Below are 27,486 nucleotides of genomic sequence, written 5' to 3' on the forward strand. Positions count from 1 at the left end.
GATTTTAAGAAAGCAACCAATGTCATTACCGTGTGTTAGAAGCAGACATATCTCATTGAATTCCTCCATGCAGGAAAAATTGAACCGAACAACGTTTTCCGGTTCCTGCTAAACATTTACAAAGCCGTTGCAGTTGATGTCAACACAGTTTTGGCATAGGTTCGTCGATTTCAGAGTGGCGATAGAGATGTGAGTGCCAAAGCACGCAATATATGCTGACAAAAATGCACTAAGACTCGTGCTTACTATGTAAGAAAATAAATTCCGGAGTACAAAATGCCGCTCGTTTTAATGGTACAACGCTTGTATTTAGAGCTTGCCAACCTTTTAGTTTGTGAGTTTTAAAATAGGGCGTTTTACTTTTGAAACCACCTTCGCAGCGATTTAAATAAATTAATCAATAGTGATGGAATATTAGAATTTGGATCCGTAGGGCGCATGATTCTAGTTTTCTGAATGCGATAATTTTTCTTTCGATTCAAAATGTTAAGCCGTTAATTAGAAAATAAAACAAAAGAAAAGTATTTTTTGTAGTTTCGAGAAGGACAGTAATCGCCACACTAATGTCTTGCATAATAGTTTCTGATTCCAAAACAAATATTTTGCCTACAGAGATTTATCAGTAATCTTCCACATATAATTGAATATGTTTCATAATGAAACTCTACTCTATAATAGACATGAAAGGAAAACGACCGTACACATATCTAAGACAGTGTTTAAAAACATAGAAAATGACGTCGAGACTGTAGTGGTATGGTGACCTAAAGAGGCAGTAATATTTAATGCTTCGAAGTCTAAGCTACTTTTCTTTTCCAAGAAACTTTTTCAATCACTACTTGCCATGATGAATAAGAGTTTACCTGAGCAGTTACCGTTCAAACTCCCCGGTTTAACATCCACAGGAAACATAAATGAAATAAATACACTGAAATATTGCTAGTGTCTTCAAAAGTAAACTCTATCTACCGTGCTAGAGAACTTCCCCCAACTGCTAGTAGCATACATCGCAACAAATCAACATCCACTCAGGCATCAAGTATTACTACATCTGGATCGATGCATCGAAAACTAGTCTCTACAACTTAGACATAAACCAAAAAAACGTCTTCAATCCGATATGTCCCCCAGGACTAACCAATCTCCAGCGTACATCCTATCGCACCACTGTTTCATTCCTGAGTCTGTCTTAGTACTTTACAGGAATGTGAACTAACGATCTTGTAGCACTTGTTGCCCTCAACGTAACTCCCCACCCACTCAACTAATTTAGTAAACAGTAAAATCTCACACCTTCGGTTTAGAGGTCCCTAGATTCCGGAAAGCTTTCGACTCTAATAGGTTCTATCCTTGAAATTTACGTTTGGAATTTACATTGCTATTTCCCTTCACTTGCTATGCGAACATGTAGAAATGTAAATGCAAACTGACGTTCCGCTTCTCAACTCCTTTCATTGTGCCACTGTAAGCATGCTGCAAACAGTTGATACAAACGTCTTCGTGGCAATATGCTTAGTTTGGGGCAAATAAGTGTTAAGAAAAATAAAACTTGTAGTATTTTTATATATATATATATATATATATTTATATTTTGTCTTTTATATAATATAGTTTATATACTATATATATGATATATATATATATGTATCATATAATATATATGATATATTTTTATATTTTCTATAGTATCGTTTATATACTACATATATATATTTATATAATATATATATTTATATATATATAGTATATTTTTATATTTCATATAGTATAATATATATACTATATAACACATATACATTTATATAATATATATAGTATATTTTTGTATTTTATATAGTATAGTTTATATACTATATAACACATATATATATGTATTTATATAATATATATAGTATATATTTATATTTTATATAGTATACTATATATATATATATATATATATATATATTACATGTATATATATAATATATACAATATATATTTATATAATATATATATAGTATATATTTATATTTTATATAGTATAGTTTCCAATGTTGTATCGATTGTCCTGGACAATTTTACAGGACATTTATATCGCACGTTGAACTGTGTTTAAGTAGTGAAAGCATTATTCTTAAAATTTCTTTACTTCAGATATCTGCTCTATTAATGAAGACATCGACGATCATGAATCTCCAGTCCTCTCTGCATTCAGTCATTCTGATGAGATCACTAATTGTCTTTCTCTGCTCTTTTTTCCGGTGGTTTTTTTTATAACATCAACCATTTTTTCAACCGTCCGTCCACATTAAATGGCCGACAAACTTTAACTATTTGGCATGAATGGTATTGAGTAGTGATCATCTGTACTCTGCCTTACGTATGACTTCATTGGTTGTCGCCCTTTCTTCCCGTAATGCATTGTTTAATTTTAATGATTGAGGTGAAAAAGAAAATTAATGGTAAATAATATGTAAGATGTAAACGAAAAAGGACGACGAGGCTGCAAACCTCAGAAATCTGCCCAGAACGTAGAAAAACATTTTAAAAATATAATTAAGGTTTGTTCTTGTAATTTAATCTCCATATTTTAATATGCATAATTCTACATGTTTTTCAGTTCTAAAAATGTAGATGTTATGATATAGGTTGTCGTTGTAAAACTTTACTATTATATTTAGTTCTTTATTTTATTTTTTCTACTATTGCGATCATTAATTTGGATTTTCATTTCAGTGGAGTTATCGTCCCTGCTGGAAACATAGATGCATCTTGTACTAGCGTAACGCCATCAAATTTTGCTGGTAGAATTAGTCGACTTGTTCTATTAAAAAGCACGTTGACAGAAGAAAAAGTGAAAAATATTTGGAATGATGTAAGCGAAGTTCTCCCAGACGTTCACCTCGATTTTTATCGCAACCTCTTGAATATGGCCAATATCCTCCTTGTGTTTCCATCAGAAATCTGTAAGGGAATGTGCGAACTAAACCCGAACTGTACAGCATCTGATAGAAGTAAGCAACTTTGGTTAAAGCCAATATTTTCTGTTTTTTTTTTTTTACTTACAAATTCTGTTCTAGAAACGAGGCACGGTAACAAGCAAGATATAGTCTATTCTGATTAATGTATTCATGTCAGATAACGTCAATGTTTAGAATTGCGTCCTTGTTTACTTGACCATTCTTAATTATCCAGCGGAATAGATAATAAAAACCGGAAGTGAAAAAGTCTAACAAATTCTAATTCTCGAAATAAATGATAATCAGGACAATATGCAGGCTGGAGCAAGATTTCCCAACCAGGTCGGTAGTGTCTTTTCCGGATCAACATTGGTGATAATACTATATACTAGCATGGATGCCCGGCGTTCCCCAGTGTTTGAAAGTGTGTGTTGAGCAAAAAAAAAAAAAAGACAAGAAATTGGTATTAGAAGGTAGGCTCCAACCCGTACCGCGAAGGAGGAAAAGAACGGAGAAAAAAACGTTACGTCTTTGCTGTTACGATCACCGCCAAACCGGAGATGACGTAGGTTTAAATTAAGGTTAGACAATCGAAAAGAGGGTATAACTTTCGAAAATATCGACGAAACAGCGACCCCTCCATGTAGATAAGTACCCAGTTGAGGGTTCAGAAATGAATGCTTTAAGCCAATTTTTCGGTATTTGTCGTTTGAATGATCGATCTTAAAAACGATACTGATCTTGTGAAAATCAGTCGCCACTGTCGAAAGTTTTAGGCAGACATGCAAACATACATACATACATACATTTATTTATTGGTAGATCATATTTTCAACCCAAACCAATAAAAAAGCTTGCCCTATCTCTGAATACTCTTTATGTAACATTTAAAATGTTTAGGCAAGAAATTGTCTGAGTAATTTGGTAGAGACCGCAGAGGTTAAAAGTTTTTTTAACTTTGATCCCTATTATAACCCCTTACCATGTATTGTTTTGGGCTCAAATAAAATTATTAAGTTAGCTCTATGTTCAAGGAGCCAATATCTTAATTTTCATGTGTTTCAACCCAAAATTTATGGAGAAGTTTGGTAGAGTTTTCAAAGGTCAAATCGTTAGACTTTGAGTTCGTAATAGCCAAATTTCTGGCGGAAAACTGTTTACAAAGATTCTCCCAAATCTCACTTCTCTATATATCAAAGTTCGAGTGTGTAGACTGAAAATCGACAGAGTTATTGTGTAGTGAAATGTACACACACAGACAGACACTTTCACCTTTATAGATATATAGATGGCTAGAGTGATAAATATGAATGATGTTTTGATAATCTGATAGAAAGTTACAAATAAATCATAATAACATGTTAAATCATCATCATATCGTATTAATATGAGGATTATATTATTGAATCATTCTCCTCAATATTTCCCTAGTAAAAATTCTCTCTACAAATTCATCAGGTACTTAGGGCAAGACAACCAGAAAGCGTGACAACATCCTAAACAAAAATACTTTGTAAAAGAACTAGACTCGAACTTCGAACACCAAGGTCGTCAGTCTATGTCGTTAAAAACTTTACTGCCATCAACGCCTATATGTCAAAGTCATAACAATATGTGTATTGCAGTTCAATGTTTTTTTTCAGAAATTACTGCGCCAATCTGGCTGACATTTTGTAGGAATGTTTTTTTATGTTAACGTGGAGCGAAATATCAATGAGTATACCCGTTTGAGGAACAGTTAGGCATTAACACTGACTAATATTTCTTGTAAAAATAAGCACAAATTTAACTTTATTTAGCCATCGCTTTAGCATAAAATACTGATTGTAAGCAAACGGGTTATAACTTTTGCTTTTTATAGACGGGAAAAAATATCCCATAATGGTAAAAATAATAAACATAATTATAAGTCAAATGGTAACTAGCGTCCGATATATATATATATATATATATATATATATATATATATATATATATAAAGGCAAATATTATATATATATATATGTATATATATATAATATATACATATATATATATACATGTATATATATATATATAAAGGCAGATATTATATATATGTATATATATAATATATATATGTATATATATATATATATATATATATATATATATATATATATATAAAGGCAAACATTGAGAAAAGGAACAAAACACTTCTGTTTAGTGATACCTTTTTATGTTTTTCCCCTTTTCCGTATTATTATCGAACGTATGATGAAAATAAATCATCCCATGATTCCTTAAAGAAACTAACACACATTTCTGATGATGTGAAGACGGTTTCACGAAAAGTTAAAACCGCTGACACTCCGAGAAGAAAAAAAAATGCTTCGACCATACATTCATACGTTCGATGTTTATAAGAAAAAGATAATACGAAAAATCGGGGATGGATAATAAAATACTACTAAGCAGAAACTTTCTGTTGTTTTCTCACAATGTCTGCTTTAATTATAAATTGGTGCCTAAATACACGCTATATATATATATATATATATATATATATATATATAGAGAGAGAGAGAGAGAGAGTAAGTTATAAAAATATATATGGCAATTAAGCTACACAGAATATTCCGCGTTTCATCCATGCTAGGATTCGTCAGGTTTATACGAAGAGTTTTTGTTGTCTCGCGTTTTTATATACGCACCTTCTATTTAGTTTTTAGTTAGCCAATCAGCTTCCTAGTTTCCGCCGCTCCCTTTCTAATCAGCCAATTGGCAGGCACTTACAGCACAAAGGCCCAGTTGACCTTGGGTGCAATTCTTCCTTTGTGTGTGCTTTTTTAGAGGGAAGAGGAGATATCTAGTGATCTGAACTATTTTAAGTGGCTGCCCATTGGCTGATTAGGAAGGGAGCGATGGAAACTAGGAATATGATTGGCTAACTAAAAACTCAATACAATGTGCGTAAATAAAAACAGGAAATAACCACAATTCTTCGCATAAGCCTGGAAAATCCTAGCGTGGACGAAACGCGGAATATTCTGTATAGTTTACTTGCCATATATATTTTTATAACTTACTACCTCGCTCTACCTATGTATTGAGCACTGTTGAAATAAATACTTCAAGTTTTCGCATAAATCATACTTTAGTATATTAATTTATGTGATTAAATGAAGTAATCATATATATATATATATATATATATATAATTCTCCCAGATATATATATATATATATATATATATATATATATATATATATATATATATATATATATAGTCATGCGCACAGAGTACTGTATACTTTTCTTCTTTCAGATCATTTTCCGACAGTAGAGATGTGTCCTCAAGCTCAAATAAAAGTGGAATCTAGATGGGCCAAACTTGACTGGTTACAACCAAAGTTTTCCAACCATACCATAATTGTATCGAATTATATTTCCGGGGGTAAGTCAGTTCCTAGTTTTATTTACAAACGTCTGTATAGTTAGTTAATCATAACTTGAAAAATGCGAAACAACGTAATGAAAAAAAATATGATATTGATATTATTTAATAAATTCTCTTGTTTTTTTCTTTAATATGACAAAACAACTAAATGATATGTATATATATATATATATATATATATATATATATATATACCGCAATCATGAGGAGAAGGCTTTTATAATTCATGATTATCTTCGAGTAATATACTGTATCTTTATTTTAATGGCTTTCCCTATTTTCTTTTCATTTTCTCCACACATAACGTAATGCAACATGATTTTATTTTCAATTGTACATATTTTCGATCCCCCCCCTTTCTTAAAAAAAAAAAAAAACTCCATTCAGCTTTGAGAAAGCGAGGGCAAAACCGGTCTGCTGACTCCCTTCTTTTCGTCTTTTCACCCCGTTTACTGTATTTTAAACCGTTTTTAATCTTGAATTATAAAAAGTCTTCATTTCAAGATCGCGATGTATAAATTCTCTACCCTCAAAAATCATATATATATGTGTGTGTATATATATATATATATATATATATATATATATATATGCGTATATATATACAAATATGTGTGTGTGTGTGTGAGAGAGAGAGAGAAAAAGAGAACGAGAGAGAAAACACCGGCGAGTAAATTTGAAGATATATCCCATGAAAAATATGATATATTGTTTTGTGCATTCTTTGCATTAGAGAAATAATGGAGACCATTACGAAGAGATCATTTTTTAGTGTCTTTTAATATTACTTTTGAAATTTACGAAAGGTAACATTTATCTACGAATGATTTAATGTAAAAATGAACAAAGCATGAAGAGAATACACACACATAATATATATATATATATATATATATATTTATATTAACTCTTTCTCTCTCTCTATCTCTCTCTCTCTTTCTCTATATATATAGAGAAAGACAGCGAGAAAGAGAGAGAGGGGAGGAGATGGCGAGCGAGATGAATACAATACGCTAGTTTGTATTGGCAAATATAATCAAAAGTTACTAATAAACATATTATAAGCACCTTCGAACTAAGATAAAGTCATTTTAAAACATTATATAATAAACTATCAAACGTAGCGTAATGCAATGATTCATGTACTACCATTGGATATACTTGATAATTCCTCTGTATTTGTCCACCTGTCACGGCATTATCTGCAGAACTTGATTCTGTTTTCCCGTGATAACACTTGAGGGTATTTGGGTTAGTCCCTGCATGCAGAAACAATGTAACTTGTTCTTAGCAGTAATCACTACTGCTTACTGTCATACATAAGTGTCTACTGATAAAACTAATTTATAATTACTTTTAAAATATTAAATGTACATAATATATATATATGTGTGTGTGTGCGTGTGTGTGTGTGTGTGTGTGTGTCTGTGTGTGTGCTGGGCTGGAAAGGACTCCCGTAAGCCGTGGTGAAGGCAACCTTTCTAGGAGAAGCAAATCCGATTTAAAAAAGCAAAAAGCCAAAGACCAGTACCCGCATTAAGCTGGTCCGCAGTTAAACTTGTTGCTGGCTATCTTGTTCTTGCTTGTGGCTGGATCTCAACATTTTGAACCGAGAGAGAGACTTAGCTGTCGTACAAAGCTAAGACTCTGTACCATCATCTGTGTATAGATACGCCCTCAGGCATTTGTCTATAAAAATTATTCTGTGGCGATGGAAGCCATTTTTGGGCTCATGGACTTTAAGTGTCTGAGGGAGTGGCACTCGTCTGACATTGCAATCATCATATATATATATATATATATATATATATATATATATATATTATCCATATATATGTTCCCCACTGACAACAATAAAATTAGACTTATAATATACTTAAAAAAAATCAAATCTGGCAGTAAAATCAAAGCCACTTCTTACCCTCAACTACTTGAACGAACCAATGTCATTGATAAGTTCAAATGCTGCCCCTTGGCAGATTGCATCTCCTGTAACGCCTATTCTGTCACGTAGCTTTACCATACATAATAAAGAATCAAATGTAATCTATACTATTAATAAAATTCTAAATTTTCTAATTCTAAATTAAATAAATAAATTTAATTATTGTTGTGTGTGTATATATACCAATAACACTTTCGAACGGATGCACCGAATTGAAGAATTTTTACTATCCTGAAACGTGTGAGTTCCTAGATTGTCCTTATCTTTATGTGGTTTGTAACGAACCCAACCGAGTCACTCAAAAAACAGAATAAAACACTAGTGTCGGTAGGTATTTAATAATTATTATAGTAAATAATTATATTATATATAAATGAAATGTCTCTCTTTTTATTAAATAGCTGTATAAGAGGTATAACTGGTCTCTATACCTTGTCTTATTTTCAGAGTCTTATTTTAGTTGGGGAGCACACACGATCGAATACATTGCATTTGGCAAGAAGAACCAAACGGCGTCTGTGTGTACGTTTCAGTTGTTTAGTCGACGTAAGTAAAACTTAACAATTCTTTCCTTTCTCTTTTAAGATGAGCCGAGGCATGTTGACTGAACTAGTCCGTGAAGTTCATAGATTAAACCTATCAATTATGTTTAATGACCTCATCCATGTTTGAATAATACATAAATCCATGATGTCCCCCAAAAGCTATAATAATTTTGTCAAGCTAATAATCCAAGCTCTATTTATTTTTTAAAAAAAGTCTAAAAATCTGAGAATCTCAAACTGACAATTATAATGTTTCGGTCTCGATTCTCCCTTATGATAGTGGTTTATTTAATTAAATTTATCATTTATTATTAATGAAATATATTCTAGTGCTAAAAGGTAGCTAACATCAATACTATTTAGAAATTAAACAGATTCCGCAATGTATATAATACTTTTCAACAGGCGTACTGATAGCCTAACGAAAAAAAAAAACATCTATTTATATGAAAAAAAAAATCGTATCATTCAAACAGGATAGCGTTTGACTATATGGTTAAGTGTCAGTTTTAGTTATTTAAAACTGCTTTAAAGCCTTAACGCTCACTCATTTTTCGATTAAATTTCAAACAATTATTAGTTTATAGATCACTTTCTCAGTTATATTGTGAAAAAAAATCAATTTTCGTTCAGTAAATCAAAAGTTCTGATTAATTTACTGGTGTTCAAAATCGTAAAAACCGTAAGGAGGGGGAGCGACGTTTTTTATGACTGGTTTCCATAGCAACCACGTCGGTTCAGCGACTACTGTTGCTACCAATTCACCGCTCTCGCGAAGAGGGAAGTAACGACTGAAACAGACAAAATGGAAGAATGAAAGGGGAATAGTGGGAGGATTTTATTGAAAGCAGATGAGTGCCGTACATTATTTTACATATGTGTATGTTATGTTCATGGGTGCAAAAAAAAAAATAAGACTAAAATTAAACAAAGAACAAGTAAAATTATTGGAAACCTGAAAAAATCAAGGATTACAATAGAAAAATGCGCGTATGAAAAATAATATGGTTAAGCTTAAACATGGAAAAGAAAAGGACAAGATATTCTAGTAAAAGATATAATACATTCATAACTGAAACTATTGCAGTGTTAAGATTTTTTTTAAATTCAATTTAATATTATCTAATCAATTCTTACTGCTGAAATATTTTAAATTAAATTTATTTATTTATTTTTTACTTGAACATCGTGTCCTTTTATTTTCCATGTTTAAGCTAAACCATGAAAAGTAATATACTTTTCATGGTCGCATATTTCTATTGTATATTATATATTTTATTGACTTATTTAGCTTTGTGGACTACTGTTCTTATCTTGAGGTTTACTTCCACAACGTTTCAGTCGATATAACTTCAGATGTTTTTCAGGTATATCTTGTGAACTCGGGAATCTTTCTATCGAACTAGGAAATCTGCACAGAATTTCGAAGAGAACTCTTTCCCGAGGGTTACATGCTCTTATTCCGTCATTCATAATTCGCAATTGTATATTTCTGTCGCTCACACCGAGGATCGAACTTGCAACCATGAGGAGAATATCGCTTTACAATTGCATTTTTCCTAATATCAAAGATTCAGAAACGTAATTTTATCAAGTATTTTTTTTTTTTAAATAGAACATTTCAATTTTTCGGATAAAGTTAAGGAAAACGCTTGACCAAGTGTTTTATTTTGAGAGATTCGAAGAGCTAAGACTTGTCTACTTGTGACGCCACATATAAAGTTCGATGGCATTAAGAAACAGTTTACCATAAGTGTTTGTTTAAGTGGATTTTTTGGATAACTGTGTTGTAAACTGCATGGAAACGGTTTCGTGGTGGGTATCGGTTTATCTGCAATTATAAAGTAAGTATTAAGGCCTTCCAGCGCAAATACAGCACTTTACATAACAAGCGCTGGAAGCAACATAGTAAATAGCAATTCACGCAACAAAGGCTGAAGTGAATTCGGAAAGAAATCCTCCACGTTATAATAAAATGCCAACGGAGAGTGTTTTTCTTATTGTTTCCAGATTATCTGGAATATTATTGGCTCACAATTTTGTTTTACTTTTGTTGCACTGTAACTCTTGCCACTCATGTAGTTAAAACTCCGCAATCAAGGGGTTTCCTTAAAATTTCAGCTGTTATCAGCATTGCCTTCTATTGCATAATCTTAATCTTCCCCTTTATTCTAATTTCTCTGAATTTTTCAAAATCATGTTGGATTGTCCTAGTGGTCCTGCAAGTCATGGTATTATATCATTATTATACTTCATGTTCAATTATTATCATTGTTGCCTCACACGGAGATCAAAAATTTCTCCTGGAAAACAACCTGTGGTATTCCTTGGATGCTGAGTGACAAAAAATCTCCCCAGGGTTCCAATACTTTTCACCTTTTTCGATAACATTTGCAAATGAACTTGCATTATCGCAACAGTCGCTTGCCATTGATTTCTCGCTAGCAGCGGCCATTGTTCTCCACTTGAATTTGAGTGGCAATAAGTCTCCCCAAGGTCCCAGTTCTCTTCGCACTTGTCCAGCAGAGTTCTGGTCAGTGCTCTCTCCTCGGTATTTCTATCCTCCTTGACCCATCTCGGCTGTTTGGTATCACTCTTTGTGCGGGGCGGGGGGTCGGAGGCGGTGATGGGGCAAAGGGAGGGGGAGGCGCTAGATTACTTAAATATATGCAGCTTTAATGTTCTTAGTTCCATGTAACACTTCTTCATATTTTGCCTCCGCAGCAGTTTATTGGGCCGCTCATGTGGCTCAGGCGTATTAGTCTCCGCATTCAAAGATGTTTTCCTTTATATTTCAGCTGTTTTCATTATTGTTATTCGTTGTATCTTTACAGCTATTCCTCTGATTCCAATTTCTCCCATTCTTTTCTCAAAGTTTTTTCAGGATAGTTCTTAGTGCTCCTACTATTATTGGTATTATCTTGATTTTCTTCATCTTCCATATCCATTTCAGCTCTCTGGTTAGCTCTGTGTACTTGATCAGTTTTTTTCTTTTTCTTTGATATTCACCGTGTGGTCAGCCTGAATAGCAAAGTCGACATCCGGTTATTGGTTTTGTTATTATTATTATTATTATTATTATTATTATTATTATTATTATTATTATTATTATTATTGTTGTTGTTGTTGTTGTTGGCGGCGGCGGCGGCTCATAAGGAGCTTTCACACAGGTTACCAAAGATCTCATTGAATAGAGCTTGTTTTATTCCTTGAAAGCCGAGTGACAACTAGTCTCCCCAGATTTTTAAGTACTCTCCACATTTTTCGATACCATTTGCAAATGAATTTGCATTATCGCAACAACTGGTTGCCATTGATTTCTCGTTGTCAATGAGCATTGGTTGTTAATGGAATTTGATTGGCAATAAGCTTCCCCAAGGTTCCAATTCTCTTCGCACTTACACACCGGAGGTTTGGTCAGTGCACACCCCTCGGTCTTTCGTTCCTCGTTGTCTACTTGGCTATTTGGTTTCACTCTTTTTATGTGGAGGGATGGTGGTGTGGTAATAAGGGATAAGGGTGGGGTTAGAGAATTTATAGGTATGCAGCTTCAATGTTCTTGGTTCGATTTAGCGCTTCATGTTTTGTCTCTGCAGCAGTTTGTCTGGTCTACGCTTTTGATTCGCTTGTGTTAGTTTTCATATTGAAGGGTTTTTTTTTAATATTTAAGTTACTATTATTATTATTATTAATAATAATAATAATAATAATAATATTAATAACAACAACAACAACAACAACAACAATAATAATAATAATAATAATAATAATAATAATAATGAAAACGAATGAAATATTTAAAAAAAACGTAACTATGGAGATCAATACACATGATTAGCAGGCGCTAGCATGACATATAAAAACTACTGCAGAAGTAAAACACAACGAAACACCATATGGAATAATGCAAAATGAAACGGTACAATTCTGACCCCCTCCACCACATCAAATAAGGTTGGCGGGACAAGCTGGATGGAAAGACCAGACTTTCACTGAATGAGTGCGAAGGAGGCTGGAATCTTGAGGAGGCTTATTGCCACCCACATACAACGAAAGCTATAGGTCGCCACCAACGAGAAAGCAATCGTAAACGGCTATTTCAATAACGCAAACTAATTTGCAAAGGTTATTGAAAGAGGTGGGGAGTATTAGAAATCTGAGGCGACGGGTCGTCACTCAAACTCCAAGGAACACCACAGGTTGTTGGTGAGAAGGGAAATCGCTGATGATGGCCTGTCTGAAAGATCTTAGTGAAGAATAATAATAATAATAATAATAATAATAATAATAATAATAATAATAATAATACAGGGAAAGATCTCTGAAGACCTGTTTGAAAGCTTCTTGTGAGCCAATGATAACAATATGTAGTAGTAGTAGTAGTAGCAGACTTAATAGTAGTAGTAGTAGTTGTTGTTGTTGTAGTAGTTGTATGTATGTATGTGTACATGAAAAAATGTTACTGACGTAATCGTACGATTTTATGTGAATATTGTAGCAATTCATGTAAATACATAGAACTCGCGTACATAGGCGAACCATAATTTCGTATGTCATTTTTTTAAGGTTATATATACTAGTACATATATAATTTTCGTTTCTTTTTGCTTAGGTTTTAGTTGCGAAGAGACGATTCCCCAGTCTTACCTGAATGATACCGAACGGGGTTGTCTCTCCTTAAACGAGTCGATTGTTTGCCTTCCAAATTGCCAGGAGTTCAATAAACGACCCGCAATCGCAGGACCCCGTGTTTATTCCTGTGGCATCTATCATATGTGGGGGAAAGAAAATACATCCTACTTTCGAATACCACCTTGTACAAACGGTAAGTAGTCATGCAAGTTTTTACATACATGTTTATTTTATTGTTTATATTGAATCTATATGTCAGTACATACGATAGGCGTAATGGCTCCTGCTTTTTTTTATTTAACTCACATGGATAAGAGGGGATTGCAAATTGCATTTTTATGATAACTGAACTTATGCATTAATGACCTGAAAGATCCATCTCTCTGTTGCAGATATTGACCGTAGACTCTGAGAAATTACCCCCTGTTATGGACGTGTATCAGTAGTAGAGATGCTTTATTGAATTTCTGACGAAGGTGAATTGATAGTGGTAGTAGCTATGTAAAAAATAAATTCTGGAGCACAAAAGGTCGCTCGTTTTAATGATAATACTCCTCTCTACGTAACTTTTCCACTCACTAAGTGAAAACAAATAGGTTTTACTTTGGAATGAGTTTCGTATGACAAAGCACACTCTAAACGCGCATGCACAAATATCGTTTACCGCAAAAGTGCATTACAAATAGTGGTGACTATATAGATATGTTATGTGGCACAAAATATCGCTCGTTTTAATGACACCACTCCCGTCTTTATAGGTTTTCAACTTTTTTACTTACTTTTGGCTGGTTGGTGGGGTGGTTGGTTATTTTTGTTTTACGGCATATCAACCCTTTTCACGTTATTTAATGCCGAATCCAGTGATTTTGAAGAAAAAATTTTAATAGAATATATTTGTTGTTTTATGTTGCTGTTGTTTTTAGTCGGTTTCTATTTAACTCACAGCTGGAGCCCTTACATGTACTACCACTAGGGTTGACCTGGGAGCAATGGCAATTAAAGGGTGGCTCCCCAAAACCCGCAATTGGGGGCCTCACCATCGGATATAGTTTAAGATCATATCCAGGGCCTTTACTCGTATAAAATTATGTTTATAATTTTACAATATCAACTGAATTTTAATGTTTTAAAAAATTAGCAGACAAATAGCCTAAAGTAATCTATTTAAGAAATAATAGAGTTTATCGGCGATTATCTATATAAATATATCCAAGTTATCTTTAACTTAGTATTATCTAAATATGTATGTAAAAGTAGGTATGCACATATGTTTATATATTTGCATTTACTGTCTAAACTCCTTAAATAATTTACTTTGTATCATGAGTTTTTCTTAATCACTGCTAAGATAAAGAATGAGTAATGCCATGTATATTAAATTAATGTTGTGTTTTAGGAAATGGCGGCAAAGAGGAAATAAAACATGTTTGTGAAAAATTCTTAAGAATTTTGCAAAATTTAAGAAAAGTTATTTCTTTTTCAACCAGCATATTCCTCTTCTTTGACATACACGCCAGAGAGAACTTGAATACCTACTGTGGAGAATTTAAGTATTAGATTAGTGCAAAAATAATTTCGTTTATAATCATATATATATATATATATATATATATATATACATATATATATATATATTCGTCCAAAAATGACATTATTTTGCAAAAATAATGTCGTTTATAATCATATATATATATATATATATATATATATATATATATATATATATATATATATATATACACGTATAAAAAACGACATTATTTTTGCACCAACCTAATATCTATTAGACACTGTCACATGCCTAAGATCTTTGAATTTATCAGGACAACCCGGCATGAGGATACTTTTCCCTACAAGTAAACCCTGAGCAAATATTTAAAATAACATAGTGTTCGCATCCAAAATAAGATCTACTCACTTCTCCAAATAATGTTATGTAAAAAGGGACAAACCTTAGTAAGTAAACCCCAAACGATAAGTTGAAAAGGATATTTGGAAAAATTAGAATGGAATATAGAAGAAAGTTTAAAAAGAATACATATTGAAATCCTAGGAATGTAGGACGATTGTCATTGTTCTAGCAAATAACTAAATATTATTGGTCAGAGAGATATATTTAATTTAGGATTGGAGTCGATTAATCGAATGATTTAAAAATAACGGGATATTAAATATGTCAGTTAAGAGAATGGACAATACGAGTTTAGAAATAATGATTAACAAAATAAGTGAAAAACGATCCAATTACTTTGGGAATTTCTTTGTTACTAGAGGCGTGTGGATGCATGTGCAGAGCGCACGTGTACCTTGAAACGTGGGGGAGTCACATTGTTTAACAACGGCTTTGACGTCACCAAGAAAGGAGATCCCCAATATATTGAGACAGGATTCGACTTTAAAGACAGTCAATATCAGAGAGAGAGAGAGAGAGAGAGAGAGAGAGAGAGAGAGAGAGAGAAGGAGACAGAAACAGAGAGATGCCCCTTAGAGGCGAATGGGGAAGGAGGAGATCATGTAGTCGTAAAGGCTTGAATCCCTGACCATTATCATCACCAGCTGGTATGAACAAAGAATCATCTATATTTGTAAACTGTTGTCTTCGTTAAATATCATCATCTTATAAACGAATTTTGTATAGCTCACTCAAAATATTATGTGTCCCTTCCGCCATCATCAATAATGTATCTCCCCTTTATCTGTGTTAAAAAGAACTGTTGCATAAATGTCCCTCTCAGCTCCGTAGTAATAATAATATGAAGTCCCTAGAAACGATCACAGTCGTCGTGGAAATGTTAACCGTACAAAAATGTCATTATCACCCTCTGTATTATGTGTCTCCAATATGTAACCCACTACGCAACGCTATACAAGTAGCAACACGAAGCTGGGCACTCCACGACTAGATGAATTCTTGTATTGATCGAGAGATCAAAATGAAGGCATACTTTAACATATTAAAATGATCAATTCGGGAAAAAGAAACTATTAGCCCCAGCTAGGGGGACCGTTCATTTTTTAGAACTTCAGCTGAAGGAATATAAAACAAAATTATAGAGTCGGTATCAGGAAAATAACTCTGTTAAAATATCAGAATTACTTTCTTTTAATTAGTGGCTAAAACAAACTCTATTATTACTAGGGCTATGACAACATAATATTCTTTTCATTGTTTTGACTCTCTAGTGTGTATCCGTTGATACCTTATATGCTTTTATATAGAGTGATGTGGTTTTCTGCTGATTAACTGTGTCTAACTGTGTCGGATATATACTTGATAGTCAAATCAATGATAAAAATATACTTTTGTCATAGCCCTAACTATAATATAAAAAGGTGGGTGTACGCATTAATAGCCTTTCATGATATAAATTGACATTTGACTCCATGTAATAGACATTCCGTTTTAATTTTAAATATTTTACATTCAAGGTTTTTAAAAATATAAACTCTGTTGGTGATTGTTTTTGTTTGTTTTGTTTGTTTTTTTTTGTAATTTTTGTACATTGGCATCACCACTTATCAAGGCCAGGGGGCCACTCGAGGATAATTGTTAAAGAGTGTACAGTAGAAATTGGACATTATAGAAATAGTAGTAATGGAAATTCGGTGAATATGTTAACTTATATGGAACGGCTCATCAAAAACTTGTTTACGTTAGACTTGAAGGCAGCCATATTGTAGTCAGTTGGAAAACGGAAGACAATCCCATAGGCGTGCAGTTCTAAGAAAGAAGCTTTGCTCATGGTATCTACGTTTAGGTTTAGGCACAGATAAAGAGTGGGGGAAATTAGTGATAGCGTTTTCTGCTAGACGGGTGTTTCTTATGAAAGATTGGCGAGGGGAGGACCATAGATTGGAGCTCAGTCGAGCACTTGCGATGAAAATAACGATAAAGCAGAAACAAACTCGCAACATCTCTTCTGTGGGAAAGAAGTTGCAGGGAAGAGAAAAGGACATCCCTTACGAGACTACAAAGTCTATTTTGAACTCTATCAAGGCGGGATAAGTCCTTTCTAGCAGCTCCTGGCCAAATGTGGCAACAGTACTCCATCCTTGGACGTACCTGGCTCTTATATAGATAGAGAATTGCATCAGCAGTGAGATATCTACTGGATCGATAGAAGGATCCCATCATTTTTCCAGCAGCCTCGGGAACGGATGTAATGTATGTTCCATTTAAGATCAGGAGTAAAGGTCAAGCCCAGAAGCTTGTCAAAACATGAAGCCTCCCCAAGACGAGAGCTATTCATTTCAATGTTGTTCTGCATTTTTTAAGTTTTACCTCGATATTTAGACATTCATTTGCTTATAATGGATTATTTATTTAATTTACAGATATATTTTTATATTTCTTCTTTTTTTTTAATTAGTGACAAGTGTGGGAAAAGTGAATGCAAAAATCAAAATGACGATGAACTTTGACGGAGCTCAGCCATTATCCTCCATCTTGTGTTCGGAAATTAAGATAAGATTTGCAATCTTCATACAAATATACATGTTATGTACCGGGCAGAATTGTTTCTCTTGTTCATGGAAATCTAACGATACATCTCGAAGAAAAAGGGCCGTATACAACCCTCCTGTCGAAGTAGACTTAACTAATATCAAGTAAGTATTACACTTCGAATGACACTCTTTTATCAATAACTAGCGAGGGGTACCCGGCGTTGCCCGGATGTTTGAAGGTGTGTGTGGAAACTCCGGGGGTGGGGGTTAAAAGAAAAGTAAGTATGAGGATCGAACCCGAACCGTTGAGGCAAAATTGTAAATTAAAGTGTGAAAAAAAAAGTGCGACGTTTACACTTTCCCCACCGCGAGATGCTAACGGAGACACGTTTGAATTTATTTAATTACTTGGATTTGGCAGCTGTCCGTTTTAATGAGTTAATGGGGTCAAGTTTGACTGCGGGATAGTATTCATTTACTACTAAACGCTTTTTTTCCCCCCAAGATGTTATAGGAAAAATACTAACCCACATGCGGCGAGCGACAAATGTTGAATATTTATCTTCCCGAAATCGAGCAAATTAAATAGACAGGCGAGTTTCGTTGTTAACAGTGAGATATTACGATTAATATGTGATATAAAAAGTTTTAAAAAGTTGTGAACCGACCGACCGCTTCTCTGAAAGAAGCCTTTTATAGACATACAGAAAAAGCGAACACACATACATACATATATACATACATACATGCATTTTCACTTTTATATTTATTAGATAATTTAGCATCTTTGTGGATCTTGTCCTCTTTTAATTGTTGTTACTAGAGAACTTCCAAAATGTTACATAGCGGGGAGTTATTTATGGAAGAAGAGGGTTTTCATACTTTTCTGTCCGGGGGTCCTTTGTCTTTGTTCTGCTGGGCGCTGTGATGACTGCCCATCATACTGTCACAATAAGACGATTGAGACGTACCTTACTTTTCATCTTTGTAAAACACAGAACAACAACTTTATATTTCATAAATATAAATTTATTTCATATGTCTCAGTGTTTCAAGAGTCTGCTAAATCTGTGTTTGTCTAGTCTCGCTTCCCGGCCTTTTTGGAGCACATCTGTACACTTTGGTGACAAAAATCGAAACTCTCAGCTCTAATCTTTTTGACCTGTCAGTTCCGCTACGTCATCTCAAAAGGACACGTTTCATTCATGAGTTCCGATGACGTATGTTATTCAACGACACGCCTCACTAACGTGTGACCTCTTGATCCGTACCCAACTGATTAAGGTGGATCTAGCTATGGTTTGTTTATATTTTATTTAAGCTAATTTTTGCAAACATTTCAGTGACCAATTTCTTTCTCTAAACAATAAATAATTCTTAATATAAACTATTTTAGCAAGACCAGGTATCACTTATCACTAGATAGACATATATATAATATATATATATATATATATAGAGAGAGAGAGAGATAGAGAGAGAGAGAGATAGATAGATAGATAATAGCTAATTAACACTTTTTACCCTGCTACTATATAAAAAATTAAGTTCCAGTATTTATTTTGTTCTTCCTTATCCCTTATGCCTGCCATATAGGTTTTTATCTGATTGTTTTTGATTAAGTTCGAAAACATTAAGAGAACTTTTTGGGAAATTGTGGTAAATGATTTACTATCTGCCTCATTATTATTTTGTTTGATTCTTTTTTTTTATTTTGGCATGTTTTTAGATTAAAGCAGTTTCCTCAATTACGTTTTGTAAATAAAATTTCATTGATACCAGCATGTATCTTTCAAATATCATTTAAGACATTGACTCAATACAGTATTTTAGTGACAACGTCTACTTTAAAATATGTAAAATACTGTGTTGTAAAAAAAAATGATATTCGACGTATCTCATCCTACAAGCCAAATAGGATGTTGTGCCTAAGTAAAAAAAAAATAGTTAATGTGATTTAAATACTTAAATAATTTAGTATTCTGGCTCGGGAGAAAGTGTAGTATCTGTTTTGATACTGCATTTCGTTTATGCTGTCCTCAATTAGTAGTGAATATTTTTTAGACGGAGAAATCTTTTTTCCATCAACATTGCGTTTTTAGGTGCAGGATTTTTCTAGATTAAAAATTGATTTTGTATCCGACTTTATTATCGTGTAGGGACAAGTAAAAAGCTCCCAAAAGACGCACTCTTGATTGGAACATAAAGAAAAAATGTCTAAAAAAAAACTTCTCAATTGATGGAGGATAGCAGACGTGCGAATAGGTATATCTCATTAGTTTAACGAATTTCTCGACGGAGCCTTCCATTTTCGGACAATATCTCTTGACATATCAAAGACCTTTGATAGAATATGGCATAAACGGCTACTTCCCACGATCTCCAGCCAAAGTAAAGCTGGATATATATCTTAATTATTAAATACTTTCTCTCTGGTATATTCATAAAAGTAATGGTTGATTGGCAGAAATCAGAAGCTCACTGAATTAATGCAGGAGTCTCTCAGAGATCCATCCTGGGCCAAACTCTCTTCCTGATCTACATCAATGATCTCCCAAATCACATCTGTAAATCATTCGTACACATTTATCATGACGATACTACCATCTATGGCAACACTTCAAAGGCTGTAAATGATCAAGTTGTCTTTGATACTCTCTCCTCTGGTGTTGAGCTCGTGGTGCAATGGAGAAAAAGGTGCATAGTTTATTTTAATTCATCTAAAAACAAGTATCTATCTTTTCATGATCAACGCCTGGCATCAGTTGAAATTAATGGCTCTTGTCTTAAGGAGGCTCCATGTTTAGACAAGCTTTTCGGTCTGACCTTTACTCCTGATCTGAAATGGAATATGTACATCAAATCCGTTACCAATGGCGCTGGAAAAAATTATGGGATTGTTCTACCGCTCCAGTAGATATCACACTGATGATGCAATTCTCTACTTGTATAAGAGACAAGTACGTCCAAGGATGGAGTACTGTTGCCACATCTGCGCAGCAGCTGCTAGAAGCACATTATCTTGCATTGACAGTGTTCAAAATATACTTCGTAGCCTAGTAAGAGATGCCCTTTTCTCTTCTCTGCAGGCTTTTTCACGCAGAAAGGAAGTTGCGAGCTTTTATCGTTATTTTCATGGCAAATGCTCGTCTGAGCTCTAATCTATGATTCCCTCTTGCCAAACTTTCACGAAAACCATTTGTCTAACTGAAACGTCTACCAATATGTTCCTCCAATTTTTATTTATACTTAAACCTAAACGTGGATTCAATGAACAAAGCTTGTCGAACTCTCTTCTTTTTCCATGTTTACAAGCTAGTTACAATATGATCGTCTTCAAGTTTTACGTGAACATTTCTTGATGGGCGCTCCCCTTAAGTATTCCAATTTAGCAAATTACCACTACTAACAATATTGTCCCATTTACTACCGCAGTCTGATTAACCCTTACCCTCGATTGGCATCAATGCCTTGATAAGTGGTGGTTCCTTTATAAATAAAAACTGACAGTATAAACCGGATGCACTGTCGCTCTTCAGGTTTATTAACGACTAAACGGGGGTGAGGGGGCTGGTATTGCCAAGTCGAAAATAGGCTTAAATAATCTACAGACGAATTCTGAAAACTGCTGTAAAATTTAGAAGGTTGGAGAATAGAGTGTGGTCTGACTATGGCATCACAGACAGGAATAGTATCTGAGTTTACACGACACGTGTGCTAAACACCCTGTTATTTTCATCAGAAATATGGACATTGCATCAAAGCATATTAAACGATTTCACCAAAAATGCTTGAAACGTATCTTAAACCTCAAATGGCAAGCACAAGTACGAGGTCTTTGTGAGAGCATTTTACTCTAGTGTTGAGACCCTTGTGATCTCACAAGCGTTGCGTGGATCACGTGGTTCGAATGAAAGATTGTAGGCTGCTGAAACAGATTATTTATTAGGAGATGGAAAATGGTAAGCTCCCTCAACATAAGCCTAGGAAGAGATTCAGTTACTATACAAAGTATGATTTGAAAGACTTGCAAATCAACATAGACAAGCGCGCAGAACTTACTCTGTCAAGGCTGAAGTGGCGACAGACGATGACAATCTTAAAAAGATATCTGAATTAGTGGGTGAATGTTTGGCATCTGGTAAGATACCCCGTCCCCAGTTGGAAGAAACTGATTAAAAAAAACTGACTTAACTCTGTATCTGATTTATCTATATCGAGTTACTCCTCTTTAATTTAAACCACGTAGTTGTCTTTATACTAACCAAAACAAATAGCAAAAAAATAAATAAATAAATAAATAAATGCTTACCAAAAACATAAATAAATAAAATAAAATAAAAATACTGAAAAATAAACGCTATCAAAAAAAACAGCCGTGGGTTAATTGTTAAAGAATTAGGGTTAGTCCAAGTTTTAAAGCACCGCTTCTTCCTCTTTCTATTTTTTTTTTTTGTTCTTCATGCATGGGTGTGTATTTCCAATTGATACGACCATAGACTTGGTTCGAGTGAAGGTCGATTTTAAAGAGATCTCTGTGCGAACGGCCCACTGCATCATCACCATGGAAATGAATACACCCCATGGCGCTTATTTCTTTCAGAGGAAGATAATCTGAAGCAGATACAAAAAATAACTCAACTCTGTTTAAAGATACGTAGATTCTTGTTAGGAGATAAAACTTCAATAAGGCACGACTTGAATTCTGACATGAATAGGAATCGATTGTTTATAAAACGTTAAAACTTCAGTTCATGCCTCTAGTAAAATTGAAATCTTATAATGTCTACGTCTTTAATTTGTATTGTGTGTTCTGAACCGCACATTTTAACTTTTACTAAAGGGTGTAATTGAGAATACGCGAACACTATTAGAATTTTACCACGCACCATGCTGCTCTGAATGGTTGGCCGCAACGTCGTGATACAACAGCAAAGTAACATGAGGATAATAGTCCGCAATAAATAAATTAATATCGATGAACGGTTGTGGAGTACATGAATCATGACAAATATATTTGAGAGCAACTGTTTTCAGCTAAATAAAATTTAGTCATGCCTAGAATGAACAAGGTGAACGTCCACAATTTTTCTATTTAGCAAGTTAGTATTTCATTCTAGAGGTTATATCTCCTTGGGATATAAGAATAAGGAGAGAACGAGAAACCCTTGTGTGTTCTGATCAACGAATCCATATCAGTTCGCAGCTGTTTGGTTTCACTTGAATCGCGTACTACATTACAACGTGACAATCATTTCTCTTTTCACCGGTGGCGTAATTTCACAATCCTTTTCCCTTTTTGCTATCGTTTTCACATGCTCGGTTGATTTAACCTGTCATCCCACTGCCGAGTTCTGTCCGCGGACAACTCTGATGCAATTGACAGAAACACGTTGTTAAAGACTAGCTAACGCACCAACCTGAGAAAGTGTACAATTGAATATTTTTTTCTATTAATTTCATTTCATTCGTTTAATACTTTCAGCTCCTATTCGCCAAACGGAACGTCAGCCAGAGATCTTTTACTTAATGAAATCATTGACAAAAATAAACTTTATTATCAGGTAAGATGAGTTTGAACGTAGCCTCTCATGCACAGACACACTTATGACACACGTATACGATATATATATATATATATATGTATATATATGCATATATATATGTATATATATATATATGTATATATATGTATATATATGTATATATGTATATATATATGTATATATATATATGTACATATATATGTATATATATATATATATATATATATATATATATATATATATATATATATATATTAGTGATGGATGATTCCAATATTTTTCCGATTCAAATACAATTACCAATTCCGATACAATAACCGTTTCCTATTCTGATTCTTTATAAATCTCTAAATATTTAACTATAAAAGTGTTATTTTATCCCGATTACTGTAAAAACATTTCTTAAACGTGCATATATTTTCTCAAACGTAAAAACACAATTGTGATGGGGTTATCTAGCGATTTTAGTTTTACTGAAAGTTAAATCAGTAAATATTTATTATTTTATTATTACCTCAAGTAGTAGGAGATGTTTCTTAAACCAAAATCAAATAAAAAAAGATAATTAAAGGCATCGGGTTTGCATCGGAAAGTTAGTGCAAATTCCGATACCTTAAAAAGCTCCAATTTTTCCGATCCCTCAAAAAGCTCCAATTTTTCCGCTTCCCGCTTCCGATTAATCCTTATAGCACTAATACATATATATATATATATATATATATATATATATATATATATATATATATATATATATATATAATGGGATGAAAGTTATATATAAGAATTCTGTTAATGGCAATTTTTAGAAATAACGAAAAGATATGGAGGGGCAAATTGGATACAAAAGGAAAGTAAATTGGTAATAGAAAACTATATACTGGTTCATATTAATTTATTGATCTTATGTTAAGAGAAATGTTATATATATATATATATATATATATATATATATATATATATATATACAGTTTTATATATTTAAATTTAATTAAAAAATTTAATTTTTCAAAACATAACTTATTATTTGAACAAAGAAACCAAGATACAAAGTACTTTCCCTAATCTATAGATTTTCAATGTAGGCTTATCTCCTCAGAGGAAATACATTAGCAAAATATTAAATATAAGTTTGCTATTCGGAACATACATAGAAAATATATAGAACATTAAATGTTTAAAGGGACATAGAGAAAGAAAATAAGGATTGAAACAACAAAAAAGGATATGAGATTTTGATATCCAAATAAAATCCTTGGGAGGATCCAGATTGGTTTAATATTTCACTGTTGAAAGTAAATTCCAATTCCGTTCGATGGAGCATCCAGAGTAACGGTTATTATAATCACGTAGGAATGGATAATTTTAGATTAATTCTTTATCATTATTTTCTCGCGCAGGATCCGTGGAAAGATGATTTCTTTTATAAGATAAAATCCAACCGTTCAACATGGATATTCCAATTAGCTGTATGTACAACGCAGAGTCGTAAAAATTTCCAGACTGATATATGTGGTTGCGTTTAACCCATGAATGGTTATACACCCCGAATCAAGACGGGAAGCAACGGGAAACTACCGTCTTTAATTGTCTCCCAGGGATTACCATGACTGTGGTCGCCGACGTTGTTGAAACAACAGGACCACATCCCCCCCACATATATATATATATATATATATATATATATATATATATATATATATATATATATATATATATATAACACTATATAAATATATGGGACGATTAATCGGAATCGGGAATCGGACAAATCGGAGCTTTTGGGGGGTATTGGAATCGGAAAAATGTGAACATACTTTCCGATGCTAAAACCGATTTTTTAAATTATCTTTTTGATTTGATTTTGGTTTAATAAATATCTTCCACTGCTTGTAGTTATAATAAAATAATAAATGTTTATTGATTTAAGCTTCCGGTAAGACTAAAATCTCTAGACTGACCCCTCACAAGTGTGTTTTTACGTTTGAGAAAATATCTGCACATTTAAGATGTTTTTCCAGTAATCGGGACAAAATACAATTTTATCGTTAAATATTTAGAGATTCATAAAAAATCGGAATCGGTAATTCTATCGGAATCGTGAATTTAGTTCAGAATAGGTAATAATATTGGAATCGCCCTATCCCTAATATATATATATATATATATATATATATATATATATATATATATATATATATATATACACACATATATATACATATATATATATGTGTGTGTGTGTGTGTGTTTATATAAATTAAGCTCTGTGTATATTTTTATATTTCGTTGTCTAAGGGATCCACTTATAAACTGCCATTTAGCAGTCTTATATGATTGTTCATTAATGAGCTAGGATATCGCGATTCAATTTTTTTGTCAAATTATACCAAACGCTTAGAAAATGGTATTTGATGCGCATTTTTTTCACACATTATTTTTGCCTTTATTTATTGAAACTAATATTATAACATTTTGAACAGAGCTGCTACGAATAAGAGTGGGTAATGTAGGTTATATCTAGTTTCATTTATTTTTACGCTCAACTAAAAGAAGGCCACAGAAACTATCCGTGAAAATTCATATACCTCTGATTTCTGTAACATTATACCAAAAGGTAATAGAAATCAGTTAATAAATAAAAACAGGATATGCAAACATTAAATAGTTTTCTAATACAAATGTCTATTTTGCCAGTTTTTTTATGGGGAGCATTAAGTCATGTTCTTAAAAATATATTTTTAATTTATATTATCAATTGCATATTTAAAACATAAATGTTTTCTTCCTGAACTTAAATGCCTCAGCAAACACGGAAAGCAGCAAGAGTCTACTTGTTCATATCCGCAGGTGCCGAACGTCTGTCTTCTTATAGATTCGTTTGTCCTAACGATTCCCTGTGAAATTTCTCCCTGCACCCTGTTGCGACTGTACGAGCAAGAAATTTAAATAGGATGAGAACAAAATATTTGCCGCAGTAAGCCTAACGTGCAAATGCAAAATTACAAAAAGTTAACGTATTAGCTTTTCAAACTATTACATGCACAACAATAATTTTTGTTGTTTTCTGTTAACATTTTATTCATTCGTTTATTTTAGAGCCTGAACGCATCTGTTTTACCTGACACTGTAACAGTCAGTCTCTACTGTCCAACTGGACAAGTGCTGGACGGTCAAATATGCGGTAAGCGTTTTTGGTGATTACGCAGTTTAGCATAGATATTAAAAAAAACAAAGAAATTCTTTTTTATGTTACGTGCCCGTTAGGGAATGAAATTCTCATAAAAGAAAACACACATTTCTTTATTCAAGAAATTATGCAGCAAAATAATATATCCATTTCCTTTTTTGTATGGAATTGTTTTGTATTTGTAACCTCGATTTAGGAGAAATACAAAAATATGCTACTGTCCAACACCAGACTAGAATGACGTGTATTTAGACATGAAATACAGTACATATATAATAATACGAGCAGCGGACCCGACGTTGTTCGGGATTTAAATGTTATTAAAATGTTCAACACATCTAATACTTTTATTGTCATCGAAATCGGTTAGAAATCGTCCATTACTTAATCAAATCAATTGATTGCCTGCCCTCGCCAGGAACTTACTGCTGTGCAATGGGAGGAAGCTTCATATGTTTCCCCGCAGTGATACAGTCCACGATTCAGTGTAGTTTACATTGCACTGTAGAGAACCTACTGTTGATTTTATGAAATTATTTTTAATTTTATATAATGACTTGAATTAATTTTAAAAGACAAACGTCAAGTACAATGGTCTAATTATACTCTAAACAGAAGCGTTCATTCTTAAAGTGCCTCTGTCTTCTTAAAGAACCTACTGTTGACTTTAAAGGCCGAACCATTCTGCTTGTGTGGTAATAAAAATTCTTGAATGCAATTATGTTGATAGGCTGCATAAACGTGTTTACTTTGACCAAAATTGGACTGTTTCATCGATTTTGATACTTATCAGAGGTATTCCGATACAAAACCCATCTAAAATTA

The 27,486-nt window shown here is 33.1% G+C and overlaps 1 protein-coding gene across 1 annotated transcript in view; it reads left to right on the top strand.

The window, feature by feature from the left end:
• The window catches only part of LOC145248918 (uncharacterized), a 424,846-nt gene that overhangs the window by 367,574 nt on the left and 29,786 nt on the right, over nt 1–27,486 (top strand). Inside the window, exons 44-50 of the mRNA XM_080110703.1 lie at nt 2,719–2,996; nt 6,229–6,357; nt 8,753–8,851; nt 13,463–13,675; nt 17,853–18,090; nt 23,414–23,492; nt 26,571–26,655. Coding sequence (XP_079966829.1) covers nt 2,719–2,996; nt 6,229–6,357; nt 8,753–8,851; nt 13,463–13,675; nt 17,853–18,090; nt 23,414–23,492; nt 26,571–26,655 — 1,121 coding nt within the window. The remainder of the gene's footprint in view (nt 1–2,718; nt 2,997–6,228; nt 6,358–8,752; nt 8,852–13,462; nt 13,676–17,852; nt 18,091–23,413; nt 23,493–26,570; nt 26,656–27,486) is intronic.

Source organism: Euprymna scolopes, chromosome 27 (genome assembly GCF_053919585.1).
Source record: "Euprymna scolopes isolate OS-2025 chromosome 27, ASM5391958v1, whole genome shotgun sequence".
NCBI classification, from domain to species: domain Eukaryota; kingdom Metazoa; phylum Mollusca; class Cephalopoda; order Sepiida; family Sepiolidae; genus Euprymna; species Euprymna scolopes.